The 19,755-nt window shown below is 50.4% G+C and overlaps 7 protein-coding genes across 8 annotated transcripts; 5 read left to right on the top strand and 2 right to left on the bottom strand.

Annotated features, from left to right (window-relative positions):
* Positions 1-711: 711 nt before the first annotated feature.
* Positions 712-1,509, top strand: PV10_02260 (uncharacterized protein; the record flags this gene model as incomplete). Its single annotated transcript, XM_016366553.1, has 3 exons — positions 712-1,043; positions 1,092-1,171; positions 1,231-1,509. The coding sequence occupies 3 exons, from the start codon at positions 712-714 to the stop codon at positions 1,377-1,379; spliced, it is 561 nt and encodes a 186-aa protein (XP_016226071.1). The 3' UTR covers positions 1,380-1,509.
* Positions 1,510-4,793: 3,284 nt separating this feature from the next.
* PV10_02259 (uncharacterized protein) lies at positions 4,794-7,866 on the top strand (the record flags this gene model as incomplete). Its single annotated transcript, XM_016366552.1, has 2 exons — positions 4,794-4,902; positions 4,963-7,866. 2 exons carry the CDS (start codon positions 4,794-4,796, stop codon positions 7,602-7,604), a joined length of 2,751 nt encoding a protein of 916 aa, XP_016226070.1. The 3' UTR covers positions 7,605-7,866.
* Positions 7,867-10,604: 2,738 nt separating this feature from the next.
* On the top strand, positions 10,605-11,770 carry PV10_02258 (uncharacterized protein; the record flags this gene model as incomplete). The annotated part of the gene is made up of 3 exons (XM_016366551.1): positions 10,605-10,826; positions 10,885-11,410; positions 11,438-11,770. The coding sequence occupies 3 exons, from the start codon at positions 10,605-10,607 to the stop codon at positions 11,728-11,730; spliced, it is 1,041 nt and encodes a 346-aa protein (XP_016226069.1). The 3' UTR covers positions 11,731-11,770.
* Positions 11,771-12,677: 907 nt separating this feature from the next.
* PV10_02257 (uncharacterized protein) lies at positions 12,678-13,944 on the top strand. Its single transcript, XM_016366550.1, has 3 exons — positions 12,678-13,183; positions 13,249-13,384; positions 13,451-13,944. Exons 1-3 carry the CDS (start codon positions 13,097-13,099, stop codon positions 13,720-13,722), a joined length of 495 nt encoding a protein of 164 aa, XP_016226068.1. The 5' UTR covers positions 12,678-13,096; the 3' UTR covers positions 13,723-13,944.
* PV10_02256 (uncharacterized protein) lies at positions 13,894-15,303 on the bottom strand. Its single transcript, XM_016366549.1, has 2 exons — positions 15,064-15,303; positions 13,894-14,983 (listed from the first exon to the last, which is right to left on the bottom strand). The coding sequence occupies exons 1-2, from the start codon at positions 15,155-15,157 to the stop codon at positions 14,046-14,048; spliced, it is 1,032 nt and encodes a 343-aa protein (XP_016226067.1). The 5' UTR covers positions 15,158-15,303; the 3' UTR covers positions 13,894-14,045.
* A 646-nt stretch (positions 15,304-15,949) lies between these two features.
* PV10_02255 lies at positions 15,950-17,646 on the top strand. Of its 2 annotated transcripts, XM_016366548.1 has the most exons (7): positions 15,950-16,220; positions 16,344-16,426; positions 16,491-16,511; positions 16,575-16,816; positions 16,869-16,911; positions 16,966-17,230; positions 17,291-17,646. In XM_016366548.1, the coding sequence occupies exons 2-7, from the start codon at positions 16,385-16,387 to the stop codon at positions 17,482-17,484; spliced, it is 807 nt and encodes a 268-aa protein (XP_016226066.1). In that variant the 5' UTR covers positions 15,950-16,220; positions 16,344-16,384; the 3' UTR covers positions 17,485-17,646. The 2 variants fall into 2 exon arrangements, with proteins under 2 accessions (XP_016226066.1, XP_016226065.1); XM_016366547.1 differs by having other exon boundaries at positions 15,950-16,426.
* On the bottom strand, positions 17,540-18,884 carry PV10_02254 (uncharacterized protein; the record flags this gene model as incomplete). The annotated part of the gene is made up of 4 exons (XM_016366546.1): positions 17,540-18,136; positions 18,188-18,433; positions 18,488-18,759; positions 18,812-18,884. 4 exons carry the CDS (start codon positions 18,882-18,884, stop codon positions 17,540-17,542), a joined length of 1,188 nt encoding a protein of 395 aa, XP_016226064.1.
* Positions 18,885-19,755: the final 871 nt, after the last annotated feature.

Raw genomic sequence — 19,755 nt, 5'->3', positions numbered from 1 at the left:
GCAGGTGCCAATGGGGAGGATTGTCACGTGTCAATTCCTTCCCTCCTCCCTAATCACGTGCATGTCATGTAGGTCACGTGGCTTGGCTCTCCCTGGGTGTGGGTTTCTTCGTTGATCTTCCCTCCCAGCTTGATATGAAATCTGACCAGGATATCTCCCTTTCGGACATTCGAGTTTATGTAGATCAAATTGAAAAGGAGAAGATGACAACCAACAGATGCTGCCGTCAGGGGAAAGACGTGATTCCAGGAACCAAGATCTGGCCCAAATCCGTCGAATAGCAGCCCTCACAGACTCATGAAACGTAGAATGTAACAACCTAGCGCCGGCGGCACGCAGGGAGAAACTGCCAAATCCAATACTCCCATTGCGGATAGGACATCGCGAACCCCCATGAGACGGTAACTAGTATGCGCAATTCGACATATCCATCTTACTGTATACGCTTAAGGATGACTTGGTGTACATATACCATCCATCTTCTCTCGCTTCAGCACTGTTCCACTTGGGCAACCGCCATTATCCTTCATTCTTTTCTTCCTGTGCGCCGGTCGTGCAGTCATATTTTCACCGCGAAACCACATTCCTTTGCTCATTTAAAAGTCCTGATAGTCTATCATTCGCCTCGGGCCTTTTGGTAGACCTCAGCCACCTTCGCTTAGTTTAGCGAATATCACTCCACCTAGCATCTCATCGATCAAGCCAACCGCCATGCGCTTCCTCTTGATCTGTTTCCTCGCCACAATCCTCCCAGCAATCTCTGTCCTCGGGCAAAGAGGTGGCCGTGGAGGCGGCCGGGGCGGATTCAACCGCCCAGGTGGAAACTTCCCCAACACCTTTGTCACTGCAGCCCGCCCTGCACCAACTCAAGGTGCGGGTGCAAATCCTGCCGCCGCTCCCAACAATGCTCCTGCTGGAGGTGCTGGAGGTGGGGGGGCGGGTGCTGTTCAGGCTTCCCTGATCCCCCCATTTGGGATCACGGCTGGCGTTCGATCCAGCGACGGCACAGCGAACTGTGTTGGGGACAACAACGTCAACATCCCGTAAGTCATGTTGCCCGAGATGGATTCTCAATGCTGATGACGACCCAGGTGCGATTGCCCACCACCTTTGAACACTTTTGTCAACGCCGTGGCAGACTCTGTGGCTCGTGGAGCTGGGTTTCCCTCAGGTACGTCTTGGTTTCAGCAAAGCAATCAGTCTTAATCGGTTGACTAATAATGTTTATAGGCAATTCCGCAGCGGACCAGCTTGCACGGCTTCAAACCTGCATCGTGACATTGCAAAACTTCCGTGGAGGGCCTGGTAGTGGCGTTGGGTGTCCTATTGTCAGCACGACTTGGAGAGGCCTTCAGACTCGACTGCAGTCTGAAATATGATATGAACCGAAACGTAGATATGCCTTGAAATGCCTCTGAATATGCCGTACCGACCATATCTTCTCATTTTGACTCGGCTGAAAGGCCTCTTCACATTACCTCGCAATCAATACGAGCCAGACTCAGGCATAGACTGCATAACTGTCATGCATGACCAAAGGTCGAGAGCTGTCAAAAGGGGTTGCTAAAATTTACCAAGGAATGAAAGACAAGGAGAATCGATCGATGTGGTTGTTGAACTTCAATCCTATGAAACACTCCCGTTTCAGACCTCACTCCACTGCTTAGGGCAAGGTCTGGTTGGCACGGTTGGCTTATTCCAGGTTCTTTTGTTACCCCTCTTTGGGTGAAGGCAAGATCTCCCGGACCAGGAAGAGAGACCCTTGTAATTGATAGCCGAAGGGCTGAGGTGCCCAATAGCGAGAAGAGCGGTCAACAGGTGTCTACTCCGTATTCCTGTTTGCACGCACCATCCCCTCCATCTCAACTCTTTACTCTTCCATCTATCCCCCCTCGGCCAGACCTTTTCAGCTCTTATCGCTTGTGAAGCACTTCAAGGTGACTGGTCAGAACCCCACTCGAGACCATGTGATATATGCTGTGATAGTGCTAGGGTCTTCTGGACTGTGAAGGCTGAGTCTACACATATACGACCATGCTCAGAAGTCGAGCAGAAGACGGAGGACTCTTGCCCGAATTTGATTTGCTGTGTCCTCGTTGCGTTCTCAATATATTCTCTCCGGTCGACGCCGTTTTCTAGGGTTCTGACAACGAGCTAACGTCACAGTGTCTGATTTGTAGTTAACAAGCCACCTTTACAAGATCCCCAGATTCAAGCTCGGTTCCTCCACTGAGGTGACGCACAGATAATCGGTGACAAGCGATCTCCCGCCCAATCACCAAAGGATTTGCCATGGCGACTATTTTGCGAGCCATGATCCAGCCTCATCCAGACACCCAGTTGCCCATCTAATGAAACATATATACGAGTACGTAAAGAACCACAGCTGACTCGCAGGTCTTGGCACCAGAACTTCTCACAACCTATATGCAAGCCCCCTCGGACCAAGTGATAAACGGTAGTCGCTCCAGTGTCAACACTAAGAAAGGTGTCAAGAGGTCTGGCTACTAGCAGTGAGGATGATCTCAGCCACCCAAAAGCTTTTTCCGCCTGCAGATCCTCGACATTCATCAAGCACTTGGTAACTGACCTTACACAGTCTTATCGGGTAACACAAGTCTTTCCGACGACAAATTTCAGTCTGGATCAGCTCAAGCCTCACCTTGCAGCGTCTTGTTCAATCCAGCCAGCCTCGGAGTCTCGTGATGCAGACTTGTGCCTTCCGTTCCTCCTCGATTAACCATACCATCGAATCAGGTGGCTAAGAACCTGGACTCGTTTCTTCGTTGAGGCCTTGATCCATCAAACTACTGAGACGTCGGCCAGTCACCGGTCCCAGCCACAGTCACACCATGTGCCAATGCCATCTCCGAAGGGCTTGTCGAGGCTTAGGGCCGACAATTTTCTGGATCACAGGGATTCTCGAATTTTTAGGTCTTGTTGGATGGCGCTGAGACCGGGCAGATGTAGCAGCTTCCAAAGTTCGTATAGAGCATCTTGGAGGGGCGATGGATTGATCAGGTGCCATTTCGTCTGGTTTGACTGCCAAAAACTTTCTCTTGCCCCTCTGAGTCGAAGTATCGAGGAGCAGGTCGATTAAGTATTTATATGTCCAACTTTCCGCAGAGGTCGGCGTTTGAACTCCATTTCAATCTCTAAAACCCTCCAGCTAGTTGAAAAAGTATCCCCAGATCTGACCATTTCTGTCTCCTTTCTGACTCTTCTATTTAATCGTGGAGTCTGCTCCGAGTAACGACTGGTGCGGTACCCCTACTAAGCCAGGCATCCAGATCCGCAATCTTCCTGCCGGATTTCGAACACTTACAGCTGCAGACATGGCGAGCCAAGTGACTGTTCCAGCACCCGCAGACGCGTCGTCGAAGAGTGACGTCCTCAATGCAATTGACACCAAAATCGAGACCTTGAGTCTGAGTGACCTCAATAACCCGCCGCCAGACGTCGAGCCAGCAGCACCCGAGCCATCTGGACCACAATATACCTGCATCACTCAAGAGGCCGATCCAGTCTCGACGGCTTCGATCGTCGTGGGCTTGTTCAAGACTATTCCTCGCTGGAAGTTGGGTTCCACCATCAACTTTGCTGTGTCTGCCACAGGCTACCCGACCCCAGCAGATGCAGTGTACGCCGCCAAGAAGCTGATTGAGGCAGCCGACGAATGGAACGGCTACAGAGTCGGAGTCAAGTTCAAGTTTGTCCCAAATGTTAACGATGCAGCCTTCGTTCTTGCCTATGGCGGAGTGAAGGGCACAGTCCTCGCCAGCGCCTTCTTCCCTAACGCTGCCGAGCTGAACACTCTGTGGGTGTACAGCTATGCGTTTGATCAGACAGTGCGAGATGGTGGATGGAGCAACTATTCCATTATGAAGAATGTCTTCTTGCATGAACTGGGCCACGTCTTGGGCTTGAGACACGAGTTTGCACTGGATGCCGATCGATTTGAAGGCGGGGCCTACCGTTTTGGAACGACCAACCCGCTCTCTATCATGAGCTACGAGTTCCCACCCAAGGTTCAAGAGAGCGACATTCTCGACCTTCGTGCTTTCTACAAGCTGCCAATCCTCGAATTGTTCACTCCGGACAATTGATCCTGGCCAAATGAATCGAAGAGAGATAGTTCTCATGTCTGAAGGTGCATGATAAGGACCAAGAGTGGGATGTAGGGTGATGTTGCGACGGAGATCGAGAGTCACTCATTACTACTTGTTTAGCTTGAATCAGAACACATACTTCAGAAAACAGAGAGATTGACCTTCTTCAGCTCCTTAGCCTCGCTCATTTGACACTCACAGAGTACTTGCGTGATTTGGCGACATCATACCTACCCCTAAGTCTCCTCCAGCGTGGATGCAGAATCAGATCGTGCCTCAGAACATTGTTAGGGTTGATAAGATGCTAAGTGGAGAAGATACCTGCTTTGTGCTCCTCCACCTCTCGTCCCACCCCCCCTCACTTCTCAGCCTTGCACCCTGGAGCCTTGTGAGGAGTGGCATTGGTCTTGGCAATCCCTCCGTCTGGGAACTCGGCAGGCGTCCCTTGGATCCTTCCTTGAATCCTTCGTTTAATCCCACCAACGTATGATTGTTAAATGGCTTGCAACGAGTTCTAGGGACAATAACAATAAGCGTGGCTGATCCTCTCTGTGGCTTTCTCATTCCATATCCTGAGCAAGGTCCAGAATAGCCGACAGACAACATGGCTGCGGTATTGGAACACGGCTAACCATCACGATTTCGACTTGACTACCTTCCAAACCTCCCTCACATCCTGCGAGCATGTCGAAACCCAAGAAGCCAAATGCCTTGCCCAAGGCACCGCGGAGAGATCCGTTGGCATCCTTGAAGCTGGCCAATATGCTCATATCGAAACCCGTCTTTCCTGCAGGTAAGCGATGGCCTGGACCACCATCAACAAGATATCTTCCCACCGACTGATCCCTACCAGAGATCCTTGCCACAATTGTCAGTTACCTCGATATGCCAGATTTGTTGCGATTTGCCAGGGTATCTAGGCGTATGTGCGAGATGGTCTATGATGATGCAAAATGGGTGCAGAGACTTCGCCAGATGGGTTGCTGGGATGAAGCAGAGGCCAAAAAAAGAGCAGACTCTACAAAACACCCTACCACCCCTGGCCAGACACGCACCCCCATCGACAGAAACGTGGTCAACGGAAAAGGTCGGCCTGAACTCCTTTTCGACGTTGATGCATCTCCCATCGCCCAGCGAGGACAAAGCAATCTCAGGTCTCCCATTCGACCCCGTCCTGCCAACGCCGACGGCTTTGATATCGCTCAGTTGGCCAGCCCCAAAGCAACCAATCCGCCTGCGCTACCGTCTGAAAGTCATATACCTCTCACAATCTTTCGTCACGTCAAATCCATCAGAGGCCAGGCTAGGCGAGAGTATGGCAAGATATATGCTGCTCTTGGTCCGTACTATAACAACTTGACGACTGTGTCCAATCCCATGGACTCAACGATCTTCACACGTTTGACCGCCCCCGAAGATCAAGCACAGCTTCTGGCCAATCTCAAACTCTTTGCTTGCAGCGACTTTTCTCCTCTCGCCCCTAGCAGAGAGCTCCGTTTGCAGTCCACGATCGACCTCTTCGACACCGCTGCCCTACTCGAGTTTCGTAAGGGCTATGAGTTCAAGGATATCCAAGGCCGAATGCGTCAGTATGCGAAAGTCATGCACACTTTGAATGGTGGCAAGAGCAGCATCGATCTTTTTCTCAACGACAATAACCTAGTCTCTCAAAAGGTCAATCTTGGCACAGCGTCCGATTGCGTGGACTATTCTCTTGGTTATGGTCAGCTGTCGCTTGAAAAAGTTCAGGCTTACTTCGAGAGATTGGAAGCTGCATTCGCTCAAGAGAACGCGGTTGTTCAAACAGTATTTCCTGACCCCAAGGAGGTTTCCCTACGACTTATTGAGGTGGTTGGTAGCGATATTCTTTCTCCATTCCTCTCACATCTGTTTGATGATGCCCGTAACAGAGGCTCTTCCATGTATCTCCGGACCATTTCGGGCACTTTAGCTGCCACGAAACAGTTTATTGGAGACATCGCATTGCCCAAGGATGTCGATGAGGCAACCACCATCAGATGTAACGCCGTCCTCACTCAAATTTTCCAACCGCACCTCCAGGCCTATCTAGCTGAAGAAATTTCATTCTTCCGGGCCAAGGCTAATTCGGAAGTCGAACAATGGGATAGGGCACTTTCCCAGCAAGCAGAATCAACAGAAGACTTTCTCATGTCTAATGTCAACAATCGTCAGGCAGATAAAAAGGATTTCATGTCATCCTTCAAGAAGGTCGTCATGATGCCGGTCAACATCCTCCCCAGCTTTTCCAGCACCTCGTCACAGAAATCGCCCGCGAAAGCTATGGTCAATGGAGAAGCAGTCCATTCTCGTGCCTCGACGCCCAACCCGTTCGGAGTCCGCACTGTGACACCCTCACTCCCCAGTGAAGCCCCTACCTCTGAACTAGCCGCCAAAGCTGCACTCATGACGACCAAATTGGAGAACATCAAGTCGCTCTTCTCCATCGAGGTGGCGCTTAATCTCGTCCATGCCGCGAAATCGTCTCTTGAACGAGCTGCACAGTTCGTCAGTTTGGGTGGCGAAGTTGGAGAGGCTGCCCGCCTACAGTGCACTGCCATTTTTGTGCTCCTAGTTCAGTCCATCGGCGACCGACACGTCAAGTCAGGCTTTGACAAAGCAATCGACCATCTTGCAGCCTACAGCCCTCGGGAAGCCGATAGCAAATCCGCTCAAGTGGCCCCACTAGCAACATTCCTCGAACTCGTCAATGTAGGCGATCTCATCCAACAGATGCTCGACGTGTTTTACGAATCCGAGCTGGTGCGTCTTCAAATCTCCAAGCGAGACGATTTCCTCGACGTCAATGTCAAAGAAAAGAAAAAGTTCGAAGCCATGCTGGACGAACGTGTTGCAGCGGGACTCAGTAAAGGCATTGACGTGTTAATGGACGAAGTCGAATACATCTGCGCGACCAGCCAACAAGCGACCGACTTCTACCCCGACCTCGCGGTCGCCGAAGCAGGAGGCGGCATGGCCAAAGCCCCGATTGTGATGGATTTCTCTGACAAGCCCACCGCGACGGCATCGCGAGTCATCTCACTCGTCAGCCACCACACCAGCATGCTGACCGGGGCGACGGACAAGTCGCTCTTGGACGTGTTTACCACAGAAGTCGGACTGCGACTTTTCACCGCAGTGACGAAACACATCAAACGACAGCGGATCTCCACCTCGGGTGCTTTGCCGCTGATGGCTGACCTCGGCGCATACGCCAACTACATTGCAACCCTCAAGAACAACGACCTGACATCATACTTTGTGGCGTTGCGTGAGGTGGCACAGATTTTCCTCATCGGTGGCGACAGCGAGCGTGACGTCAATGAAATGGCCACCATAATCAGCGACAGCGAACGCTACCGAGGTATTTTTACGGTTGACGAGGTCGTCGAGTTCGCCGAACGCAGAGCTGACTGGTTACTTGTCCGAGGCCGTGTCGAGAAAAAGGTCAGTGGCGAACAGTGTCTTGTCATGTGACCAAGAGGAGGAAATGGAGCATATAGACCTTGACAGACTGGCGGTCAGTGGTCATGGTGATGAGATGAAATAGATGTCAAGAGAAATGAACCGTTATGAAAAAAAAGAGGGCATAAATGAATGTGACGAACTGACCATACAAGTCATTGGAGTATGATGGGTTTGGAGCTAGCGTCGATTAGACATGCAGCATTTATTTGATGGGAATTTATTGCTTCTCTGGGTCTCCCCTCAAGGAAGAATGCATACATGAATGAGCAATGTTTCTCAGACATTTTTGACAAGTAAAAAAAAAGGATTCTTCAAAGGGTGACAGTGGATTAGCTGTTGAAGGGTGGTGCATGTTGAATCTCGATATGACCTCGATGAGAAGAAATTAAGGAGAGAGGTCAAGCACGATTAAAGGGTCAATCTCTAAGCTCATGGCAAGAACCGGATTCTGATATTTCCACAACCACGAGTGACATGGAACTTGTGGACAACTCAACCCTTTTACACCCCCTTCCTCCCTTTCATGCAATCTCCTTGATGGTGAGATAGGGCAAACGTCTGTCAATGCATGTTACTTTTCGTCAAAGACCAATGGCAACAGCATCCAGTATTTGTAGACGCTGGGGTGCAAACCAAGGCATGCAATCTCCAAGTACGTGACTTTTGAGCGCCCGTTTGGGTGCATCAGAGTACGAGTGCGAGGACTCAGAGCTCATAGCTCAAAGTCCTCTTCCTCGATCCGACAATCATCTTGTCCTTGTTTGTCGGCACAGGTTTCTTCTTCTGATGTACCGATTTCTTCAACATAGCCAGCAACATAATGTTGGAAAGTAGGCTTGTTGAGGTTCTGGTGTTCAAACTGGGTCTCAAGGCCATGGTTATTGTCGTTATCGTTATCATTATCATTATCGTTCTCGGGGAAGAAAGGAGAGTGGATGTCATCAATGGCAGAATCAGGATTATGCAACTCTACCAGGCCACTCAGGAGATCAATGGTATCTGACTCGTCAGAATCAGAGGAAGTCACGAAAAGCCATTCGAACCAGTCTGGCTCAGGTTTGAACAATTGCTGCGTGATAGCCTTGCCGGCGAGGATCTTGCTCTGGAGAAAAGCCATTTTCCGTCGGTGGGTCTTGAATGTGGTGCCGAATGCGATAAGTTCATCTTTCAGGGCCTTTTCGAGTGGGTGTGGCGACCTCTGTTCTTCTTCGTACAAATTCCAAAACCGATTCCAGCTGGGATACATTTTGGTTTCCAACGATTCCAACAGATCCAACCAGTTTGCGTGGCGGATGGCCTTCTGAACAAGAACGGGCACATCGGCCAGGTAACTGTTCCATTCGATGAGGTTGATCATGACTTTTGGGTCTAGTTGACGAGCTCTTGCGATTGCGGAGCGATTGCGTAGCTCTTCAAACTTAGCATGGTATAGGGTATTAAGGATTGCGATCTTGATCTTGACGGCTTTGCGATGAAACTCTGACGCGGCCAGGGCATTGATTGCACCGCGCTTCCACTCAGACCTATTAGCAAATATGGTGAGGATTGTCTTGATCGAGACCGAGTCTGAGCCGCCATCGATATTGTCTAGTATACTTTTCGCGTCCGTCATGATGCCAATATGTTGCGGTATTGCCCTTCGAACCATGCGGGATTGACTTCTCTTATTGGAGCTTGAGTCTTGACTCTCAGTACAATTTTGAAGGCATTGACAGCGTTGCGGTCCTTCGGGGCTTGTCTAGAAGCAGTGGAACTGATTTTAAAGTTAGAAATGTATATGTGGAGGGAGTAGGTGAGATCTATGCATACCACGGCCGTACACAGTTTGGTAAAAGTTGACCTTCTCCAAGTGTTGGAACCAGTCTGAGAGAAGACGAACAAGGTGGTATTGGAGGACGCAAAGACAGAGGGTGGAGTCAATACCGTTGAAGGAAGGGCGCGATGGTGTGGTGGTTTGATGGCAAGACGCCAGGAAAACTGGGAGGAGATGAGAGGGAGATGAACGGGCAGAGAGAACGAAAGGCTTGAAGAAGTGCGCAAGAATGAGCGCGAAGACAGAAAGAAAAATGATCTAACTTGTGGACCGTGGCAGACAGGTAACAGGGACGGCAATGGTGTTGTGGAATGAGTACTTGAAGAGTATCGCAGACCAGGGACATGCTGGCAGCCTGTGACTTGACTTCGTGGACTCAATGGACGCAGGACAGGAAAGCAATGAAAGTGAATTGCGAATCGGACAGTAAGATCCATCGGTAATGAAGTGAAGAAAACTGCGTTGTTTGTTACCACGCGGCGAGCAACCATTAACCACTGTCCTGTTCTGATCTTGTCTGATGGACACAGATCGATCTGTAGGGTTTCGCGGTGTGTCGTTTGGAGAATGTAGTCTCATTATCGAAGGCTTCATGTTAGTGACTTACATGCTATGTTGATAATGTCTTTGGAGGGATCCGGATGGGCATCAAGTGATGTTAATTTGATATGTTGTTGTCAATGAGCAAGAGACACGCGACAAATGTGGTGTACAGGTTTGTGAGGGACGGTGCTGGCTTACATCAGCTAATTACATACCTAGTAGAAGCTTGGGGGCCCAAGACGGACGTAGAGAAGTTGCCGCCATCTCTATTGGAATAGACCAGGTAGGGTACCTTAGGTAAAGGCCCAGGTAACTACTACCCTATAGCGCCTAAGTCCGAGCATGCCTAATGGTTTAGCCCCTCGGCCACTCAGCCATTGTATTCGAGCACCTTAGCACCTTACCCAACCCCCAGTGCCCCCCAATTACCTCTCCCCGCCCGAGGGCACTCGGGCCAAAGCGTACCCCTAATGGCCAACTCGTACATTCCCATATGATTAATTCAGGCAGACACGCTCCGTAAGAACACAAAATACATTTCGGCTGATAATATCCAGATCGGCTGTCATCATTCCATTCTTACAGTTCTGACTGACCTGATCCATATCACTACGCAATTTAATCTCCTGGACTATCACTGTAGGTCTTGAAATATGGCTTCATTAATTGAGCTTGATTCCCTGGAGGTCCAAGTTCTCGTTGACAACGAGGTTGATCCCATCTCCACATATGAACACCCTGGAATTGCCGTTTCTGGCCAATTGAGGGACGTTGGACTCAAAACACCTCTCGATGAATCGAGTCGAGGAGGCGCCAAGCTTGAGATTCGTCTAGACAACGTCTGTTGTGGAGCGCATGGATTATCTCTTATGATTGTAAGACATATGTGTGACAGGGCCAAAAACTCGCCTGGTTGACTGACCACTAAAACAGACCGGCGTCAAAGATTCACAACGTCGTACAGTTCTCTTCGACACGGCCCCTGAAGAGCTGATCTGGGAACTCAATGTCAATCGGCTTCGTGCCGACATTGCCTCCATAGAATGGGTGCAACTCTCCCACTGGCACCGAGATCATTCAGGTGGCATGCTCAAGGCCATTTCAATGATTCAGAAGGCAAAGTCTTCAAAAGAGGGACTGACAGTCGACCTGCATCCTGATCGGCCCACATATCGTGGCATTGCTACTCCCAACGGCATCGTCTCCCTTGAACGAGATCCTACCTGGGAAGAGATCGAAGCAACGGGCGCAAAAGTGGAAAAGCATTCTCAAACCCATGCCATCCTCGACGGTCACTTTCTGGTGTCGGGAGAAATCCCTAGGGTGACGGCTTACGAACCAGGAGTGCTTCGCGGGGTCAAGTATGATGACAAGACACATACCTGGGAGAAAGATGAATTGATCCTAGACGAGAGATTTCTGATGTGCAAAGTCAAGGGCTACGTATTCGCCCTGTCAAGTGGGACCAAGGTGCTAACTTGAGCAGATAAAGGACTTGTGGTATTCACCGGATGTAGCCACGCCGGGGTGGTTAATGTGGTCAAGCATGCACTGAGCCTCGCGGGAGAAGCAACACCATTATATGCCGTTGTGGGAGGCTACCATCTCGTGGGTCCTAATGAAGCATTTATCAAAGAGACAGTGCAGGATCTCAAGGCACTGAACCCACAGATCTTGATGCCTGGACATTGTTCTGGTTGGAGAGCAAAGCATGAGATTGCAAATGTGCTTCCAGGACGATTAGCTCCATCCACCGTGGGAACCAAGTTTGTTTTTTGATATGAGTTTGAGTAGAATTTCGATGATTCTAGAGAGGCAAAAAATCATCATACATCATACCACCAATTGAGGTGTAGTAATATCATTACCACCTCAAGCCCTGGAGGCTGGGATAAGCGAGTTTCTGCATGCACCTGCCTTCTGCAACAAGCAGCCCATATTCACTGCGGCACTTGCAACCTGTTTGCTGACGTTCTCCTGTCGTTCTTTCCCTCTGCCTTTGACTACCACGTGTCACCCCAAATGTCTCACACTACGAAGGCATATGACGTCGACACTCACTTACACTCTCACCACTTATGAGGAAGGTGGCTGTTATCCTCCGACTACCGGCCTGTTGTCGGCAAATCCACCTGGACGCCTAGAAGCCTAAGTAGAAGCCTCGCATATGGCCCCTCGGCCCCCTCGGCGCGATGTGTAGTCTTGGTCCTCGTATTTCTAGCCACCTTTTTTCCCTTACCTCCTTCTGCAATAGCTAAATCCATCGCTTCAAGCAGGCTCGTTGACACTACATTATCTAATGCAGCTTCTAGTGCTGAGGATGCCTGTCATTGCAGAATCCTCCAACGCTGATGTCTATGGGTATGGCTCCGGGTACCTGAGGGGCTGAGACATGCCAGGATATTCCCCTCCCGCCCGCACGAGTCACCACTCAAAGGGTCTTGACTGATACCCAAGCTTTTCCTGTGCATTCACTAGCTTAATTCACTAGCCTCAATCTTCATGTGGCTACTTCGAGCATCACAGCTGTCTAGCTGTCAGCCATCGATAAGTTGAGTTTACGGATACACCTCAGCGGTGAAAGGCTGATAACCTCTGGCTTCTCGGTTCTGGCTTCTACTCCGTAGGTTTTGGACGGACCATGTCTCGGCCAGCCGTCCGGATCAATACAAAATTGAGAATGGGTGTCTCCCAGCGACCACAGCTCTCGCACTCGGGCGCTTCCACATGGGCAATAGCCCCCATCAGTCCCATCCAGATCTTTTGTTGCCTCCCCCACATTTTTCTCCCGCAGTTCGTCCTCGCTTGATCTGCTTAGACTGCCATGGACCTGGCGATTTATGGTCCAGCTCCTGCCAGGTCCACCAGGTCCTACCCACCATCGGAGCTTCCACCGAATGCAAACTGGGCTGGCACCATGGTTTTGCAGACCTGCATCTGCTTCCAAGCTGTGTAACGCCAACTGCTTGTATAAAGCCAGTGCCTCCAACCAGACACTAGATTCCTTCTTCAAACTCTCCATCGTCTATCGTCATTCGCTCTACCGTTGATCACGCAATTGTCTGTCGTGTCTGTACCTCCAAGATACTCACCACAGAGTCACTCGCTTGTATACCTCTCAACACCTTATCCCACCACCGCCACTATGCGTGCCTTCACTGCCACCACCCTGGGTCTTTTGTCGCTTCTCCACTTGTCGGCAGCACAGACACCGACTTTGCCAGCATGTGCAGTATGTTCTCTTCTCCGCTCTCTTCTATCCGGACCAAAACACCTCCCACTGACATCAAGATGTAGACCAGCTGTGCCCTCACTGCCATTGGTAGCACTGGATGTTCCGTGACTGATGCCGCATGTATCTGCTCGGCCACCAGCTTCCTTGAGAGTGTCCAGGCCTGCATCACCACCGCCTGCAGTGCCGCAGACCAGCAAGGTATTTCATTCCACTTGTGCTCCTCTCTGGTCTTGGTCCTCAACTGACATCTTCTCTTCTCTCCAGCTACGCTCGAGTATGCCCAATCTTTCTGCCTTTCTGGCGGTGTCACCATCACTCTCCCCACTGGAGCAGCCCCAGCCCCAACCAGCTCTGAGGCCGCTGTGACGAGCGCCAGCGCACCAGCTTCGGTTCCTGCTACAACCTCCGCAACCGAGTCGGTTGAGCCATCCACCACCAGCGCCCCCCCATCTGCCTTCACTGGTGGTGCTAATGTCATGAAGCAACAATGGGCGGTCATGGGCATGCTCGGCCTTGGTGTCGCTGCTGTCTTGTAAATGGTCTAGCTGAGATGCTGGCCATGATTGCGACAGCCACCGATCCTGAAAATGTGACCGCTCGTATTGACATGTTCGAATCCACCCACCACTTGTGGACCAAACAAGAATGGGCTTGATACAACAGCAACTGTTGCAATATTACGAGTACTTTATCTACCGAAACTATGTAGTAATGAAAGACGGACGAGAAGAAAAATAATAATCAAACGTGAATTTCAATTTTCTTCATATCTTCTTGCTTGGTCCTGACCCTGTATGTGTCTATATTCTAGATGTCCGATATATTCACAGCAGATACAACATCCAATCAGGATTGCATGCTAAAGCTTCGACTTGCCTTTAGCCTTGCTCGACGACGTCCTGCCGGCAAGGTTCCGTGCGGCATCGACCACCAAAGCGGCGTGGACACTGGTCGCGACGAGATCGCCCGCCTCGTCCCATACTTCAATGTCGAGATCGAACCGGCCGTTCTGAATCTTCTTGGCTCGCACACGTACAAACAGCCATTCGACTCCCTCTTCAGGCAGGAGTTTCTTGACATCGAGATTGAGCACCAGGGTCGGATACCAGTAAGGGGCTTTAGGGGGGATCTTGGACGCCGTCGCAGGAGTTGTTTGACCTGTGGCGACAGCAATGGCCGCCTTCTCGCCTTCATCGTTGATATACCGCTCGATCGTCTGCGGGAACATGTCGACTAGGAAGCCCAGGGCATCGTTTGTCCAGCGGCCGTTTGGCGTGCCACCCGGCGAAAACCGCACCCATTGATCATTCACCGAGATAGGTAGGTGTGCATGCTCCTTCCGGTCTGCGCGCAGCAGGAACATCTGGATGTTGACCACCGCCCGCCGGAACGCCTCAAACGGATCCTTGCCCCGCACCACGTAGTTGTCGTCGACGAGCTTGTCGGCCAACACCTTGAGATTCGTCGGTAGCCGCGGTGGCTGTAAGGTGTATTCCGTCTGTAGACTCAACCCCGTCTCAGTGGCAATGTTTGACATCATCACATAGCCCGTCACCTTCTCTTCTATCTTGGGCTGATCGGGGTCTCGCCGTTGCGACAGTGTGATGTGGAGGTTGGAGATACGTGCACCGAGTTTGACATCCTTGACTGTGAAAAACGCTTCGCTTGCCGATGTCCGCCGCAGGAACTCCAGGTGTAAGTTGACCGGATGTGGTGAGTTACGGCTGGAGTGTGTCTCGCTCATGTGCGCCCGCGCCACCATGAGAAACGCTGACGTGACATATCCGCCATTAGGTACTGTTTTTGTTCGAACGTGTCAGTTTCATATTCGGTGACAAATTTCTCGACATGTCCCCCCCCCCCTTTGCAGTGCTTACCTGCTCCTATGGCCCATGCCTCTTCGAGTACCACAGAATATGTGTGAGATGACAGCCGTTTGATTGGCAAAACATCCGCAAAGGTCGGCGCCATGGCTGGATGGCTGGCTGGCTAACTGGTCGAGTCCTCGGGTTATAAGGTGAATGTGTAGGATTGCATTTCGAGGCAAGTATTTTGGTTTTATTCTTCCATGAGGAGATGCCTGTGGACCTGGGCTGTTCAAGGCCGGGGTGACGCCCGGGTCAGCACAGGGTTTCACACGTTGCGGCCATGATGTCTCGTTGTACCTCGGTACCGATTCTTCCAAATATGGTTTAGTCGCGTCAGCGTGTTCCTGTGTCACGTGCTGAACCATGGATGTGTGGGCGCCTTCCTCTATCATTGTCGCCGTGGGCTCCTACAACAAGAGAGATCTTCCTCTCCCTCTCTCCCCCTCCCTCTCTCTCTCTCTCTTTCTCCCTCTCTTCTCGATCACTCTTAGACAGCAATTAGCCAGCAAAAGTTAATACACCTACATTACTAGTACAACATCGAACAACATTAGTCAGGTCGTTGTGTGGAAATCTGCCTGCGATTCAGTCCTTCGTAGGGGTGAATGCAATCTGAGGTAAGCGAGAGATGTGAAAGTCAACTCGCCTGCACCAGCCCGCACGAGATCGAGCCAGTCATGGCATTTGTGTAGCAGAGCAAAGTCTCATCAGGTACAAGATGTGATGCAACGAGAAAGCGTGTCGAACGCACCAATTCGCACCAAAACCGACAGGTATGCCTACTATTATTAATTATGTATATCATGGTATGGAGGATCTAGGGCATGCCTAACCATATCCCTCTAGCTTATGCCAACAGGCTCAAGCTCCATTAAGCTCCATTTTGTAGGCGCCTCATAGGTGCCCCGGACTCTGCTGACAAAATAAGGATTCTCCATACTTTCTTCCTGCAATTCCTTCTCTGATGACGTCGTCCGCCGTTCGGAGAAAGTTGCCTCGCTTTACATAATTTCAGAGCGCGGTCAATGTCACTGGCGACCGGGCACACTCTATACACGCATTACTCAGTCGGAAATACTTGCCAGTGATTACAGGATGGTCTGTTCTTCAAGATGCTTCTCACTTCGAGGGCACAATGGCGATGTAGCCAGCCTCAGGTATATTAGGTATATGCCAGCCGCTCATTCTGTCCAAGTATCATCACCATCAAACAACTTGAGTGCAATATCAAAGTATCACTACCATTAGACAACTTGAGTCTAATATCTTTATCCTCCTTCAACATCCAGTATTCGTCAGTCACCGCTGCATCATTCTAACAAGAACGAAAATGGTTTCCTGGGCTGTCACGGGCGCTACACGAGGCATCGGTGTGAGCTTTCCCCCCTGAAACACCACTCGTACAGCTTGAAATACTGACATAGACACTTCCGCAGTTTGGCTTCATCGAAAACCTCGTGAGTTGCACCGCTACCATCCCGCCCATGACAAAACCATAGGACTAATTGTGCTGCCAAAAGTCTGCCAATTCAAAGGATGAAGTTTTCGCTCTCATTCGAAGTCGAGCAACCGCTGGTCCGCTTGAGAAGCTTGCTACAGAGCGCAAGAACGTCCATATTATTGTGACCGATATCGCCGACCCTCAAAAACTGGCTGAGGCTGCTGCTGAAGTTGCCAAAGTCACAGCCGGGTCACTTGATGTTCTCATCCTCAACGCAAGCTCCCCTGGGCCAGATACAGGCGCCCTGTCGCCAACTGCTTTGTAAGTGAGCCGGCCTACGTGTTCGAGACCTTGTCGTGTTAACAAAAGGCAGCCATGGCAAGGAGGAGGCGCTGGCGAATGAGATCAATGAGAATGTATGATCCTCCAACTAACCCTCCAACGAAACAGCCCCAACTGACCGCACACAGGTCAAGACAAATGTGATCAGCAATGTCTTCGTCGTCAACGCGTTTCTCGATCTCATTCGTAACGGCAAAGAGAAGAAGATCTCCTTCATTACCAGTCCGAGTGGAGATGTTGAGTTTACTCGCATCACTGGCCTTTCTACCTTGCTGGGATACTCTGTCAGCAAGGCTGGCGTCAATATGCTCGCCACCAAGTACGCCGTTGAACTGGCCCCGGAGGGTATCAAGACGGTAGCTTTGAGTCCAGGATGGGTCGATACCGATGCTTGTGAGTATCATTCATGCCCAAGGCTATTGGCGTCGGCTCAGATTTACTGACTTAGAATAGCTCGTGCAGTCACCGGCGACCCAGAGGTACGCAAATTCATGCTAAACGCGTTTCACAAACTCGACAAGGACGTTGAAGGGCCGATCTCGGTGGATGAATCGATCGCGCTTCAGCTGAAGGTGATCCAGGACTTGAACCAAGAGAACAGCGGAAAGACTCTCACCCACCGCGGAAATAGTGATGGTTGGTTCTAGTCTGTCTGGGTTGCGCGGAGGTTGCGCTGGATGGGATTTGAAAGCTCAGACAAGCTCAGGCAAACGGGGGTATGAACGGAAGTCCCCCAACAACCGCATTGAAAATCGTTAGGTAGACGACTTGTTTCTGGTTCTCAGTATTCAAATCATGTTGGTTCCACACAGCCTCCACCGTATGCCGAATGAGATGAATGTGGCTCGATCTCCGTCTTCGATCTTGTCGGCTTTGTTCGAAAACGTTCATGATATGAAGACGCTGGTCATCGTCAACTGCTTCGCAGGCAATGATGAATAACGGCCACGCGTTCTGGCATGTTTTCATCTTGGCCAACAGCAAGATTCCCTCTCTTACAAGTCGTCTGTGACGGAATTCCGTTCCTGAAACACAATGAACAGCCCGATTGACATAGATCAGACATGCGATTCGGTGAAGATCGGAAATCATCGTGTTCCGATGTATCGGTGTGATGGACTCCACGTGAATGGGTCCGTAGTCTCCAAGAGCCCTGGATACGTTCTGTTCTAGAATATTGGTATCCTCAGTTTCAGCACTCACGTCTTGGATTTCGGAAGAGTTCGTCACTATAGCTTGTCTACATGTATGCACAAGCAACTGGAGCACATCGATTGGACAGCCGATATTGTCCTGTACCTGCTGTAGTGTTAGCTGGTGGCGAAGACTGCACACATCATATGCAATCACCTTGAGGTTGCTCTTTTCAATCACTCCCAGAGATCTTGCCAGTGGAGCCCAGCCGCAGCCCTCGTAAGGTACCTTCCAATGTCTGACCGTGAACTCCGCAAGAACCTCGTGATAATAGATCCAATCAAGGAAGATGGAATATTCTTGCCGTACCAGCTTGTGTATTGCTGGACAAGTGTTGATGATCTTTTTCACCGTGCATAAATAATTTACCCAACTTCCTTTGGAGTTTGAATCTAATGATAGCTGTGATCATTAGCTAACTCTGGCGCGCACCTACGGGACAGGATTTCAGACTACCTCGTAATGATACAAAAGCATGGTCGCCATTAGGTTTTGAAGTAGAGTCTTCTCGTCCAACCGGTTCCATGACTCTTTCACTGATAATATCACCAGATGCTTGTAGCGAAGGCTCTGCGAGTTGCCGTGGATCTGCAGTGACGCGAGAGCGAACACGCCTTGTAGGACAGGATTGGTTGCATCAGATGAATTTGAAAAGGCGATTCTCAGGATGAATTGAGCCAGAGCCTCCTCATCGGTTGGTCCTAACGTGAGCGATCTTGAATTATTGACTGAGACATCATAGTCAGTGAGACCCTTGGTCTAGAGAGTCGTCATGCATACAGAATCCAAGTAGATGAGACTCTTCTCGGCCTAATGCGGTAGGTGATAGATAAGTTGGGCGAGGGATGCTCATGGTACGAAGAAAACGAGCTACAGACATCTGTTGTCAGCACCAGGGAGTTGCATTGTGGCGTCGGAGGTTAAATTGTACCAGGCAGCCTCCTTCCGTGCTCGAGCTCTCGCGACAAAGAGATGTCCCAAGAAGATGTGTTTAGAAATCTCTTGACATTAGCCTGATTACCGTTCACTCTTAAAGGCATTTCCTGAGACACGACGGCTCTTTTTCTGTCGCCGTCTCGAGGCCACGACAGCTGGATACCATAGCCTTTACAGACGCGCTGTGCCTTTGCGCAGTTGGCACATCTCGGCCAAAGCGAGTCGCACCGGATCTTGCGCTCTGAGCAGGATTAGCCCAGTCATATTTGCATGGTAGAACCCGTCGCTGTAGGTCTGGCCTAGGTTACCTCTGCAGGTCCAACACCCCTTTACTCCCATATTGTCGCTGACAAATAGCACTTGCTCACCCGCTGGCTTCGTGTCGCTGGACGTTTGTCCTAGTCTCGACTCCTCCAAGCGATTGTGCTCGGTCTAAGTTCGAGTCCCTCTGGTTCATCGTGTTGTGCATGTAAATGCCAATGTCCAGTAGATCTGAGTCTATATTGCGGTAGAGGATCTCCGCTGCCTCATCAATGAAGGTGGAAAGACGTTGGAGCGGAATGATATCAGCCTTGGCAACCGGAGATCACATGACTTATTTCGGGGATAATGATGTCCAGCTGCTACTGTTTGAATAATCTGTATATATGATTGAGCTGTAGTTGGAGAATAGGGAGACAATTCATTGCTAAAAACATTTGATCGCAATGGGATTCATTTCACAAGGTAAGGTGAGAGATGTGACTTACACAGCATGCCGAGACCATACGGAGTAGGTATGGAGATGT

This window comes from Exophiala mesophila (genome assembly GCF_000836275.1).
Source record: "Exophiala mesophila strain CBS 40295 unplaced genomic scaffold supercont1.2, whole genome shotgun sequence".
NCBI lineage: Eukaryota > Fungi > Ascomycota > Eurotiomycetes > Chaetothyriales > Herpotrichiellaceae > Exophiala > Exophiala mesophila.
This window is presented reverse-complemented; position numbering and strand designations above follow the sequence as displayed.

Excerpts from the sequence above, each read along its gene's own strand:
- PV10_02255 (XM_016366548.1), top strand. The coding sequence starts at position 16,385 with ATGGTTTCCTGGGCTGTCACGGGCGCTACACGAGGCATCGGT. Across the intron at positions 16,427-16,490 it reads GCGCTACACGAGGCATCGGT|TTTGGCTTCATCGAAAACCT; the intron begins GTGAGCTTTCCC and ends ACACTTCCGCAG. Across the intron at positions 16,512-16,574 it reads TTGGCTTCATCGAAAACCTC|TCTGCCAATTCAAAGGATGA; the intron begins GTGAGTTGCACC and ends TGCTGCCAAAAG.
- PV10_02257 (XM_016366550.1), top strand. The coding sequence starts at position 13,097 with ATGCGTGCCTTCACTGCCACCACCCTGGGTCTTTTGTCGCTTCTCCAC. Across the intron at positions 13,184-13,248 it reads CGACTTTGCCAGCATGTGCA|ACCAGCTGTGCCCTCACTGC; the intron begins GTATGTTCTCTT and ends ATCAAGATGTAG. Across the intron at positions 13,385-13,450 it reads CAGTGCCGCAGACCAGCAAG|CTACGCTCGAGTATGCCCAA; the intron begins GTATTTCATTCC and ends TCTTCTCTCCAG.
- PV10_02256 (XM_016366549.1), bottom strand. The coding sequence starts at position 15,157 with ATGGCGCCGACCTTTGCGGATGTTTTGCCAATCAAACGGCTGTCATCT. Across the intron at positions 14,984-15,063 it reads GGCATGGGCCATAGGAGCAG|TACCTAATGGCGGATATGTC; the intron begins GTAAGCACTGCA and ends GAACAAAAACAG.